A 13,488-nucleotide genomic window follows, 5' to 3' on the forward strand; every position below is an offset into this window, starting at 1 on the left:
GAATTTCACTGGTTTGCAAAACTTATATCTAAGGTAACAGGAGGAAAAAGTCTCATAAGATAAAACTTGGGGTGTGTATAACTGTATCAACCACATAGTACTGCAGGAACAGGTATCCCCCTAACTGTTCTTCCACTACTTCCTTTCCTTTTCCCCTTTGAAGATTACAGGAGTCTGCTGAAGGATGTGTCCTGCATACTTGTCAAGTGCTTCTTACCCAAAGTAGTTCCTTTAAGAAGGAATAGCACATAAATCCCTGATTTAATAGAGATTATAATTTTCTGTCTTCATTCCCTTTATGGAAAATAACACTGCTGCCAATCAAAAACATATTGTGGGTAAGTAATGCAGATTCAATAAATGGAATAGGAGTGTTCTAGTGCATGTGAGAGCAAATTACTAGTCTTTAAAAATGTTGGTTTGAGTACCTCTTGCTGCCATTTTCACTTTTAGTCTTTTCCTGAGATGGAATTATTGCAAAGAGAAGTAAACAAAGTCATAATTTTTATTTTCTTCCTTATTGGAGGAGGCTACCTGAAAATGTAATGGAAAGCTAAACTTTCCTTTTGTTCTATTCCATTAAGTTAAATGGAGTGATAAAATCAGAACTGTTGAAAGATAACTTGTTTTGTAATAGTTTTGCAATGTGCATGAGAAAATTGCAGCATGGAATTTTGTTGGACTTTGGAATATTGAAAGCTCAAAATGTACATGTTTTTGTGTGGCATAAATGACAGGATTTGGTAACTGCTTGCCCCTTTGCTTAAAAAAAAATAAAAAATTGGAAGTTCACGTGCAGATTGACTGCTGCTTATTTTAAAAGGAAAAAAACAGTAAGAGTATGAATTTTTTTTTATTACTGGTTATTTTACAGTCACGTTTATTTCCCTGGTAGTAGCTATTGATATAAACTTCTGCTGTCAGATGCAAAATAGCTACTTAAGGTAGTCATTGCTTTGTTAGGTTGTACCATCAGTGTGTAATAGTTTTGTTCAATTAAAATTTACAGAATATCTGCACACCTGAATGTATCATCAGTTAATTTCTTCAATTCCCGGAGTGTAAAGAAACAAACCCCCAACAAATCATGCTTTTAACCAGCTTCAGAATCTGGTCAATGTAGCACTTAAGACAACCCTTGCAGTACTGTACTGCTGATTAAAACAACTTCGTGTTGATTCTGAGCTTGGGGAAAACTTACTTTATACTTGCACAATCAGCAGCCTTTGTTTCAAAGGCTGATGGTTAGGAAGGTGATTGGAAATAGGTAAATACCTATCTCTTCTTAGAACCTGTTGGATTGGGTTTATGTCAGTAGGATATGCAGGGAAATTTGTTTGTGTGTGATAGATTGCAAAAGGAAAAAAGTGGAAAGTCTGCAAAAACATGGTCACAGTATCAAATCATGTGTATTACATGTCATTACATTACATTGGCAGCTTCCTCACTGTCTGCTGCTGCATAAAGCAGAGCTGAGTGGATCCACCGTCACCCCAGATATGGTTATGGAATTGTGCAAGATACTTGCTAGTAAATGTTAGGTCTCCTGTTGAAAAAATTGTCAATAAAATTTTCCAGAGGAGGATTACTGAATTGGAAAGACTCTAGCAGCGTTCTCCTATGTGGAAATGTGTGGCTTTGTACTAAAGTGTGGGTATAATTACTGTCAGACAAGGAAAAAAGTGGAGAAATTGGGAACATGAGTTTCTGAGTAGTTCTTGATGTTGTTCAGTAGATGAACTGCTTTTGTATTTCTTTCAACTTTTCTTCGCAGTAATGACAAAAGGGATTAATTTCAGAGTCCTCAAAACTAGCCACTCCCACTGATCGTGTAAATTGTAGTGGTGCAAGTCCAGCACATGAAGAAAGGGTGAATCTTGGGAGAACAAGTTGATTGTTGAATGCAGAGAAAATTGACTTTAAAGAATGTGGTGTTTAAGTGTAGAATTAGAACTTTAAAAACCATGGCACTGAAATACTAGAAATATTTCACTGACAGGCATGTGGCTTGCTTGTCACAAGCATTGGCTTACTCAACACAGGCATGCTGAGCTGCAGCACTCTGGCATTTATTCCCTTCCAGATCATGGAATGGGTAACACAAATGTCAGTGGAAGCTTTGAGTCAGACTGGTAGAATCCAGGGAACGTGAAGATGGAAAGGATATGCTGGCTAATCCAGTGGGGTGTATTTATTTGCTTTGACATGGGAGTGTCCATAATGTTTTGCTGAGCCTTCTGTTTTTCTCTAAGAGATCATTTCATAATTCTGTAGTTATGTTGGGAAGATTTCCTTATCAGCCTCTGATAGGTCTATTGAAGCACCACAGGATGCCCTTTCTTGCGGAATATCTCTTTCTACGGTCATTTACTTTAATTTCTCACCATTTAATGCTCCACTGTACCAAATGTGTTTAGCTGTTTTCTAGTATTGTGTTTCCCAAGGCTGTTAATTTCCCTGACAGATTCCTGCATTTGCCTTAAAGTTTCTGCACATTCAGGCGTTCATGTGAAAATATTAAATGAAAAAAGACATCAAGCTTGTTTACTGAGTTCCAGTGTCAATATTTACCTAAAGAAATAATGTACTTTACAAAATAATATCAAGCAGAACTTACTACTTAAAACATGCATTTTCCTCTAAGTCACAGTCCAAGAAAAATGGTCATTTTATGTGCTGTGTACTGTGTTCAATTTTTCTACTAATTGAAGAAACATAACCTGTCAGGCTGGCTCTGCTCCCTGGGCTAAGCTGGCTTTGTGTGTGGAAAGTAATAGAAGGTTGTCAGTGTCAAGTCCTCCAAGGCAATCTCTCTTAGTCTTGCTTATCTGGGCTTAGAAATCCTGCCTAAAATAACAAAGTCATTCAGCTGATATGCTTCTTGTAGGAATTGTTTGTACTTTGATTATTTTTCCAGGTATTCTTTAAAAATGCAGATGTTCAGTAATGAACCATAGTGATAAATTGTAGTCAATCTTATGGCAACCTTTTTAAGAACTACTGTGTCTTTACTTCTTTACTGTCTTTGTCTTTATTGGAAACCATGTGAAATTCATGATGAAGCTAAGTTTCAAGAAAGCAAAACAGTCCTTAAATTACCTTCTTTTAAGACCTTTTTGTGATGTCCAGCTCTACTATGTACATTGGAAACTAGGAGTATACTTTAAACCTCAACTGATACCTGAAACTGGTTTTATGGTTCTACTTAAGGCATTCTTCTAACTTGGGAATATGTTGTCCAAGTGGAAGTAATTAAAGCTTATGCTTTTTTCCTGTTAAAATGAAGCCAAATTTTGGACATAGGAAGAGATCTGTGAGGTAGGTATTGATGGAATGAAAGACGTAGACCTCTGAAAAACTTTTATTTTGATGCCAGAATTGGCCGTTTCGGAAACAATCAGATCAAGACTGCACTTGCCAGCTCTATTTCATGATACTTCAATTTCACCAGATACTGTTCTAAGACTATTTTGAAAAGGATATTTTGGAATCTGATGTGTGAATTCTATTGGGATAAGTTAGCCTTTCTTTCACTGGTGAAAGGTAGGGATTTGGAGAGTTGCCTATACTGTTTTATTGCTGGCTCATGCAAACCAGCACTTGCAATAGGATCACAAGGAAGCCAAGTGCTTGGCTGGTCTGATAGCCATTACATTCTCCTGGCTTTGAAAAGAGATGATTTATATGCTGATGAATTGTTGGGAAATTTTTCATTGTCAATCTTAGTGTTTTGAAAGGATTTTAAGATTTTTTTAAAATGTCTTTTTCTTAAAGAAGCCTAGAGATAGCAGTATTGCCAAGCAGTTTCACTGGGATTGCACGATGTGCAAGTTGGATCAGTACTTTGTCCCAGTTGTATTTCTGGCAATACTTCATGTGCTAAGCACAATATTTTCAGTCATGTACAACATACTTATCTATGCCTGATAAGAAATGCGTTCAAAGTTTGTAATATGCAACCTGGGACAAGGTATTCTTCATGTACCCTAGGCTAATAAATTCCTGAAATAAAAAATACAGTAGTCAAGAACACATTTAAAAGGGTATAGGAATTCCAAAATAAACTTAAAGAATGGTATTTTTTCCTTTTATCATTTACTAGTCTTCTAAATTCCTTCAGCTTTCAATAGTTGTAGAAAATATCATCTCATGGCCAAGAGGAATAGCCCCAGAGCTATTGGATAAAGCACTGTCACAGGAGTCAATAATTCCTTATTCTGTATCTTCTGTAGAACAGCATGCTTTGCATTCTCAGATGACATGTTTGAAGGACAGGACTCTTCACAATGTTTATGTTGGTTTTCATAGTGGACTCTTGCCCAGAAATATTAAGTGTTTGAGTACAAGAGTGGAAAAGGGATCTCTAGCTACAGTGTAGTCTTAATGGTTTTGAACTTTAAACATCTGAAGCTAGTACATTGTCAAAGTTTTTCTTTTTAAGAAGCTAATTGGAAAATACCAATGGAACAAAAGTCATCTTATTTCAGACTGCTTATTTAGTACCTCTGAAACCAAAAGCTGTTGCCAGTGTTTTAAATCAACCATAAATGAAAAGCTCTAAAACCTCTGGAATAAACCTGTGTGGACTTTTTCTGATGCAGTTTCTAAATGTTATGCATGCCAAATAATTCAGGAAGTTTTGCAGTTTCACTTGTGCACAGTACAGTTTCATTGCCTTCTTTGTGGTATTTGAGCAGGGCATCTTTAACCTCATTATCTTGCTGCATGGCAGAGCTGACTTTGTTTCTCCTAGTCCAAAGAGTGGAAATGTTTCCTTTGACTAAGAGTTTTCCTGGCCCCAGGGTCTCTGCCTGGCAGAGGCACCAAAACAAGGGACCTGGTGGATATGGTAGAGGTCAGACTGCAGAGCTATGAAACTTTATTAATCCGGGCATGTTTTTGTATGCCAACATGCTGAGGGGGGAGTGCTCTGGTTGTGTAGTTAAATTGCACAGAAGGCTGGCTGAAACCTGGCTGGTGGCCTGTGGAGCAGCACTGTTACAAGGCTCTGTACATAAAATGGAAAAAAGTAGTGCCAAGTACAGTTCTTTCATCTCCCTCCTTAAGACAAAATTGTCTTCACATTTTGCGTTATTTTCTTGAAGAGGTGGGTGATATTTATTTTACATCTGTGGCTCCTCACAGAACCAGCTGTGCAGGAGAAGACCTGGCCAGGGGAATCCTGGATTGCCAGTGTCAGTTGTCAAGCCTTTGGGAGCTGAAGGCAATGTTGACACTCTGAATGAGATCACCAAGTACTAATCACTTCTACAAATCGGATGAAGTGTCATCCTTTGCAGTTGACTGGCTAGCAAACTGCATTCCTGCCTTTCCCCTACCTTTCAATAATAAATAATTAGGGTCTGTGTGAATCATACATTTCACAAAGGTGTACAAATGTAATATAAACTACTAGATACTAGTTGTTAACTACTGCCTCTTGATGGTGACTAAATGCAAGTGATTGTTGTGGGGTGATTAATGTAATTTGTATTCATACATATACTGTGACTATAAGGACTTTTAAGAAGTAAATACATTTAAAGTATTCTGGCATTTGTCAAGATGAACTGTTAAAGGACACTTGTTCATTGAGGATGTGTTCCCTTGCTGTTCAAACTTCAGTCAAAAGTCTAGTACTTACTGCCTGATGTAGAGATCTGTTTAGCTCTGGATAAGGATAACTGCTGAAGTCTGTACTCTTGGTCAAAATCTGTGTGATGTGCCTAGGGAGCCTCCTTGAAGAGTGGTATGGACATGTTTGCATTTTACCAGTTCACTTGTATAAAGGAAACTGATGATGTCTGATCTTTTCTTTTCCAGACTATCATTCTATTCTGGCCATTCTTCATTCTCCATGTACTGTATGCTCTTCGTAGCAGTAAGTATGCTCTTTCCATCTAAGTGATAACAAAAGATCTGTTAGCTACCCAGTACTGAATATTTACTTGGCTGCTATGCATATGGCTTTTGTAGGATGTTTGTCTGGTACAGTTAAAGACTTCTCAGTAGGAGTTGTAAGGGTGGTGATACTGGGACAAGAAGTAGAATGATGTTCAGTATGCCTAAGAATACTTAATATGGTACTTGGCTTGTGTGCCGTGTCTCAAATGAGCCCAAGTGACAAATGTGTTTTGAAATGACGATGCTACTTTAAATGTAACTAAATTTAAGTATTATAAACCTTATAAAATTTATAAGGCTTATAATACTTTTAAATTTATAAGCCTTATAAAAATATCTAATGAAACATATCTGATCTAATGAGATGTGCAAAGCCTATTTTAAAATAAAGCAAAGACCCTTAAACACAGATCAAGTATGTCTGGGCCCATAAACACAAAACAGCAGATCAAATTTAATTTTCAAATTCCTTTTTATTTTTCCTTATTTTTTAAGGACAGAGAGGCAAGAGTGAGGAAAGCAAGGGGACAGTAAATATTAGTGATAAGATCAATTCATAAGTGCTTCATTTAGGGATGACTGTATTTTCATTGAAATTGTTCTTGTGAACTAGGACAAATAATCTTCACTCTTAGGGAAGACTGATTTTGTTGTTCTCACCTTGCTAAGTGGTAACATAGAAGGCATTAACAACTTCATGGAATTTTGTTGTTAATGTAGTTGAAAATTAAACTCTAGTCCTGGACATAAATTGCTAACATGTCCATATATGCATGATAGCATATATGCATTCCATGATTTTTACAGACCTCAGATTAAATTTTCTTTTTTTGTCTTTGTTGCATTTTAATTTTTTCACTCTCTCAAGGCATTAGTGTAACATCCACTGTGAGGGAACCAATTGTTCAAACTAAACAAAACCCCTACAACTACACACAGAAGAGGTGGCTCTTGAGTATGGTTTAGGTGGTTTTTAAGCTTTATTTTAAAATAAAGCTATTTCAGAAGCTTGATGTTCAGTTTTGATCTGTTATGCAGGTTTTTTTATGGCTAAACCTGTTCAGATTGTCTCCCCTGCTTACCAGTCTTATCTAATGTAAATACAAAGAGTTCATAAAAGTATTATATCCTGGGTTTGACTCAAATATGGTGGTATGACTTCCTGTTGGCTGTTAAAGTTTTTTTGCTCATTATGACTGGTAATCTCCAAAATTTTATGGGTCCACTCATAATAGTGCCTCAAAGCCAAACCCACTCTTTCCATAGTACAGGGAAGCAATTACTGCTATACAGAGAGCACCCTAATACTGACTTGCCCCTCTGGGCTCAGTCAGACCCTTCTCATCCAGCATCTTCTCACATGGTTTTGTTAAACAACTTGATAATGTGATACTTAAATCTCACAGAAGGACAAACCTGGAGATAAGAAAAACCTTGGTAGGTGTGTAGCAATGTGTATTGTTTATAATTCATACTGACTGGATTACAGTTGCCTGTCAGAGATCTGGAACTGCTGAGCTTTTACCTCTGTCCCATGTAAGGCATGTTCTTCTGCAGCCTGGGTAAAGGGTGGTGGTCAGGAGAATTCTCAACTCATTAATTGAAGGTAATGGGTCACATTAGGTAATACAACTCTCTAGATGCATAAAAGACAGTAGAAGATGTCTTGAACAGCCTGGAGTTAAGACCTTGTTTAGTTAACCTACTGCACTTGGAAAAAATTCAGCCTTTGGCAAGAAAGTAAAGAGTTCTTTATTTTGAAGTTACTAACTTCATGTAGCTTGAATAATGCTTTCTGGAGTGCCTGTGGCATACTCTTTTGAACCCATGGAAAGAGCTTGTCTGGAAAGTTCTTGAAGAGGAAATTATGAGCCTTAGCTGTCTTGGGGCTTTGTGTGTATGAGTTTGATTCTTGGCAACCTCCCACATGGGCAGGTGTCAAGTCAGTGCAAATCAAACCCTTCCTATGCAAACTACCTCAAAATACCATGAATCCTATCCTTGTGTCTGTCCTGGTTCTGACACTTGCTGTGCTCAGAGCTGTCCTTGTGTTCACTCAGTTCTGTAGTAACTGCAAAACATGGCTTTGCTTAGTAGCATCCTTAAACTAGAGGGGTACAAATGCCTTTAACTCTTCTAAGATGACAGGAAGTGTTTCACTGGAAATGACTTTGTTTTCCATTAATTAGTCTATGAGTTTCCAGAACCCTGTCTATTTCTGCACCCATTTTTTGTCTTTGGCTGAGCCATATTGGCCAGTAAAAATAAGAGGCTTTGTGCAGATTAGATTTCTACTTCCTTCTGTCTGATAATAAGATTATTCATTATTCATAAAAACTGTCATGAGGCCATTGTAGGGAGGCCATCAGAAGAAGGTTAATGGCTCCTGTGCGGCATGTTTTTGTCTTGCTGATTTACATAGCCTTAGTGTATACCAAGAAACCAAATCGAGTTCAGATGTCTTCAAAAGGACAGCTAGTGCCAGAGGGTGAAGAAAACACTCACACACACACACACACACACACACACACACACACACTTGCCCATGTGGCAAGGCAGAGTGCTGCAGCTGGCTCCAAGCCAAACCTGCAGGACTTGATGCCTTGTTTGTTTTCTGAACTCTGATGCTGGCTTCATCTGTGCCCTGCACCCGTTCTGCAGCCATGGGCTTAGTCACCAGCAGGACAGGCTGTTAGCATGTGGCATTACTCAGAAGCTGTGTTAATGATAACCAGACGCTAGCATGCTGCTTTCTGGGGCAGCTGGAGGAGTCTGGTGTGTGTGGATGTGTACTGCAGAAAGTGTGCTCTTAAAAGGTAGCTGCTGAATGCAGTATGTGTCAGGTGAATCCATGACTGTAGAAAACCAGTCCTTGGAGGAGAAGCTGAGGGAGCTGGGGGTTCAGCCTGGAGAAAAGGAGGCTCAGGGGTGACCTTACAGCTCTCTACAGCTGCCTCAAAGGAGGTTGTAGCCAGGTGGGGTCCTAGGCAGCCAGCAGCAGGATGAGAAGACTTGGAAAAGACTGTCAACTATTAGACCGGGCTACCCCCGGGGGCGTGGTGGAATTGCCATCCCTGGAAGTAGTTAAGAGAAGTGTGGATGTGACATCTGGGGACATAAATGAGTGCTGGACTTGGCAGTGCTGAGTTAACAGTTGAACTCAAATGATCTCAAGGCTCTTTTCCAACCTAAACAATTCTGTGATTCAATGACATTTTTGACTTGGCAAGCGTTTGGACTTCTTCAAGAGTCTGAATTATGGTAAAGGAGTATTCCATTCTTCTTGCCAGGAGATTGCCAAAATTATTTGAGTCCTGACTGCATGGCTTTGCTGGTATCAGGAGAAAAAGCTGCAATTTTGAACATAATCCTATGCTGTGTGTCCCATCTTATAGCAGAGGCCACACATGGAAACACAACTCACTGTATTAGTCATCAAATCCTCTACTTTAACTCTTTGTTGCATGGAAATGTTAAATAGTTTATATTATCCATCTGTTTAAACAAGCAGTAGTATACATCAAAGCACAGAGGTCATTGCACCCGTAAAAAAGCTGTTGTGTCAAGCTAGACAAATTTAAAGGTTGAGTTTTCAGCCTGCTCCCAGGTTAAAATTAAGTTTCTTATGTTTCCTAACATAGAATTAATGAAACCCCAGAAAAAAACCTGCTTGCAGTCTGTCAGTCTAGGAAGCTATGGTGGAGAATGTATTTTGAGACTCATTTGGCAGAGCTAGATGGGTTAGTTTGGGTCCAAGCAGAGCTGGTATCTCTGGGATAAGAACTTCTGCCAACAGCAGCTTTGTGTGCAAGCTAGAGGGAGTTTGACCGCAGCAGTATGTGGGAATCCAGTGACCTAATAACAGATGATGGATCCCAAATTATCTGTGTTGTCCTCTCCTGATGCTGCTCCTTTTTTTCCACAATTAAACAGCTGGCATGACCTCTCCTGTTTCAAAACTATTGAATCCTGGTTTGGAAATGGGAGAGCAAGTATAGTGGAGCACCTCTTCTACCAGTGTCTATGTGACCAAACTAAACCTTGGCCCTAGAGGGGGGGATGCCGCAGGCAGTTTTTGCTTTGACTTTTCTAGTTAAGTATGTTTAAAAAGTTATTTTAAATTAAAATGCTAAATGCATGCTGCCATCAATAGTGAGAACAGTTGGCAGAAATGGGTGTGGCCCTGAGGATTGTTTCTGTAAGAGAATCAGTTTTGGCTGTAGCTGGCCTGGGCACTTCCCTGCCAACACCTATCCCAGGATGAAGAACAGGGCTGCACAAACCCAGCCAAGAGGCACTGCTATTCTGGGGATGGCAACGCGTTTGTGCTGCTTAGACTTGGGACAGAAAGGGATGATGAATCTTGCACAATGTAACTTGAGTGGCTCTCCTAGAAGTCATTGGGAACATTTTATGTATCCAAGGTCACATGGAATTACAGATGAGGAGGGTAACTGGTGTTTTAATGGCTGGGACTGAAAAAGGCTGCAGCCTTCTTTTGCAGAGAGATCATAGGAAAAACACAAGTGAAAACAGGCTTTAGGTTGCTTTTGTTACTCAATGCTCCCAAATGTGCCAGTCAACCTCTGCTCTCAAACTCTGATTTTGATTGTTTATGTTGGGATGGGAGGTTGAGTGAAACAGTACTTAAACAAGAGTCTTTAGCATAGTATTTTAGCTATGTCTGTTTGCACAGCACCCATTTCTTCACTTTTGCAAATGCTTTTGACTAGAGCCACAGAACTGTCTTTATTGTGTTCTTGCCCACATGAAAGTTGAGGACCAGTCTTCCAAAACTAATGAAAACACATGTCTTACTGAAAATGCTTTGTTTGGCTGTAGCTGTGCATAGTATCAAGTACCTTACTTTCAGCAGATTAAAAAATAACAGGTAACTGGTCATGCTGCAAGGCTCAAGTATGGAAGCACTCACACTTCTACCTGTATGTGCTCCTGGTATTCTTGTAATATTGTTATTTAGACTTTTTATGGTAAGGAAACAAAAGAACCTGATTTCTCTGTGGTTTGCTTGAAAGTTAGGGCCACTAGTAAAAATTCCAGTATTGTGAACTGGCTCCTCTAGGACTGAGCTGAAAGCAATACATTGCAGTGCTCTAGTTCTTCTAGTAAATGTTAAAGTACTAACTTCCAGTGGTTTTTTCCTATCAGAAAAGAGGTAAATGTTGTATTCCAATTTACAACAAAATAAAATGTTACTGTTTATCCTGCTCTACAGTAAAAATTATGTCAATGTGAAATTATTTTGGCAATGTACAGCCAAATTGAGGCCGGAGGATTAAAACCCAAATAAACCTCATTGCTCACTGGACAAGTAGTATTTGTTTAGAACAGATTTGATTACAGTGTTGATATTGAATTGAAAGCTGAGCTGTTACTAGTAACAGGAATTTATGCCCATTGCTTAGGAGGCAGCTTTTGCACATCAGTTGCCTTTGACAGCAGAATGCAGCTATCTTAAAGAGCCCAGACTGGTACATATTCTGCCTTTTCTTGGTAGTTCAGCCGTTTCCCCCCAGTTCAGCTCTCCCATAGATCAGTTCCCTGTAGGGCTGTTCAAACATTAGAGCTGACACAGGGAAGACAGATACGGTCAGAGTAATAGGGATATACCACCCCTTTGAACAGCAGCTCAGGCATACCACCACGCTGAAGGCACTGCAGACCTGTATCTTTTTCCCTCACTGGAAGGGGAAGAACTAATTCTGAACTGTTGCTTCTTTCTTTATTTTCTGCCCAATTAAAATAAAACAAAATACATATAATAATGCAGATTGGGCAGGGTCATAAATATGAGTGACTCATGAATTCTTCTGTGGCTCTGTATTCCTTTTAGAATACAGTTTTCTGTTTGGATGTGAGCCTGCTGTGTTTAAAAGTAGATGGGAGAGACATTATCCATATTTCTGGTTTGCAGAAATATGTCTTGTTGGCTGATGCCTATAGCTCTGTGTTTATTCATAGATACAGTGCTTCCAGGTACAAAATAAAGTGTTGCACTTTAATTTGTAATATTTGTATAAGTGTAAGATTGTATATGACACACATATTGTGGTTCTTTTGTGCTCAGAACTGCAATTTTTAAACTGTTTACTGGATTTCTTATATTTCCTTGAATTCCAGAGTTTGTACTAGCTGAAATATGATTAATAATTCTTATACAAAGCTATTTGAGTAACAGCATTTATACAAACTAGCTTTTATATGAAGGCATCTCTCAAGTTTCCCATAACAAGCAGAAAGGCAAGAGCTATTCAGCAAACATTTATAGATGTAGGAGAAAGCTTTGAAAATCTCTGAAGGGAGCCTTTCTCTCTGCTGTTTCTCTCCTTAAGTCTGAGCAGGGAAGAGGTGTCTGGATTGCTGAACAGGACTATAACAGGGATGGCAGATCACTTACCTGTATCCCATATCCCTATGTATCTGTCTAAATGTTTGGTTTCAGTTGCTTTATAACATTATGCAGGAATCTATCCTGAGTGTCTCAGCTTGTCTTTTCTCTTGGAGGATCATATTTTAATATGGGCTGTTATCAAAGATGCTCAGATGCAAACTGTCTGGTGCAAGTGTGTTGTAGTGTGACTACTGCACCGCCCTCTCCTCCACGAAAGGCTACAGTGTGTATTTACTGATGGAGTTGGAGGGTGAATAGTTACTCTGGCACTCTGTGCATCTTCCCAGCTTCCCAATGGAAGACTTTGCAGTCTTAGGCAAGGGGGTATTGTCTCCTGTAAGGATGTCCTTAGGATATATATAAAAATGAAATTTTCCTATTTTACAAATGTGCCTGGATTCTCAGCTGTTATGCCTAATCCCAGGCCTTCTGAAAAATTTTGCCCCATCTTTTCATATTAGTGCAAAGGCTGTTTTTGCGAAGGCTTCAAAACACTGGTGCTTCCTGTGCTTTTGCTTCCTTCCACCCCTGCCTCATTAACAAAACCACCCATACACATTAGCTCCATATCTACTCCCTCCACCTCTGAAATCCCAAAGCAAACCATATACTTGTGGACTTGAGTGTGCTTAAGCATTTCTAAATCAGAGCTTCTTGGTTTGGGAAGAATCCCTATGGTTTGTGGCTCTTGGGACTTTTTGGGTCAGCAGACCTGCTTTGAAGTATGAGCTTTGCTAACAGTAGCCAGTAATGGATCCAAATAGTGACTGTAACCACAGGAGTATTTTGTGCCTCCTGGACAGTAATGCCATAGGGCTCTTCTGTACTGCTCAGGCAGATACCATAAACCAAAGACAGACATGACTAATAGTAAATGTTAAGCTAAGGAAAGTACATTCCATTTACTTGCTCACTTCTAAACTTCTATCAGCTACAAAGATCTCTCAAAGAAGGGATTTATTTCATGAGAACTGATTTTCTCCAACTTTGTTTTGTCTCCAGAGTCTTACTTGCACTTGGACAAACTGAGAAGTGTTTTCATTTCTCTATGTCACAGGGGAGTTTTCTGTCTTGGAAACTGTTTCTTCCCTCACTGTTCTCTCTTAAGTTAATGATGCAGTGATTCCCCTATGGTTTGAGAGATGGAAATAAGAGTGAAAATAGGTAAATAT

At 39.0% G+C, this 13,488-nt stretch overlaps 1 protein-coding gene across 2 annotated transcripts in view; it reads left to right on the forward strand.

Moving 5' to 3' along the window:
• PLPP1 (phospholipid phosphatase 1) overlaps nucleotides 1-13,488 on the forward strand; it is a 62,504-nt gene that overhangs the window by 42,354 nt on the left and 6,662 nt on the right. For both annotated transcript variants that reach the window (XM_059491990.1, XM_059491991.1), the window contains exon 4: nucleotides 5,824-5,881. In XM_059491990.1, coding sequence (XP_059347973.1) covers nucleotides 5,824-5,881 — 58 coding nt within the window. The remainder of the gene's footprint in view (nucleotides 1-5,823; nucleotides 5,882-13,488) is intronic.

This window comes from Ammospiza nelsoni, chromosome Z (genome assembly GCF_027579445.1).
Source record: "Ammospiza nelsoni isolate bAmmNel1 chromosome Z, bAmmNel1.pri, whole genome shotgun sequence".
NCBI classification, from domain to species: Eukaryota; Metazoa; Chordata; class Aves; order Passeriformes; family Passerellidae; genus Ammospiza; species Ammospiza nelsoni.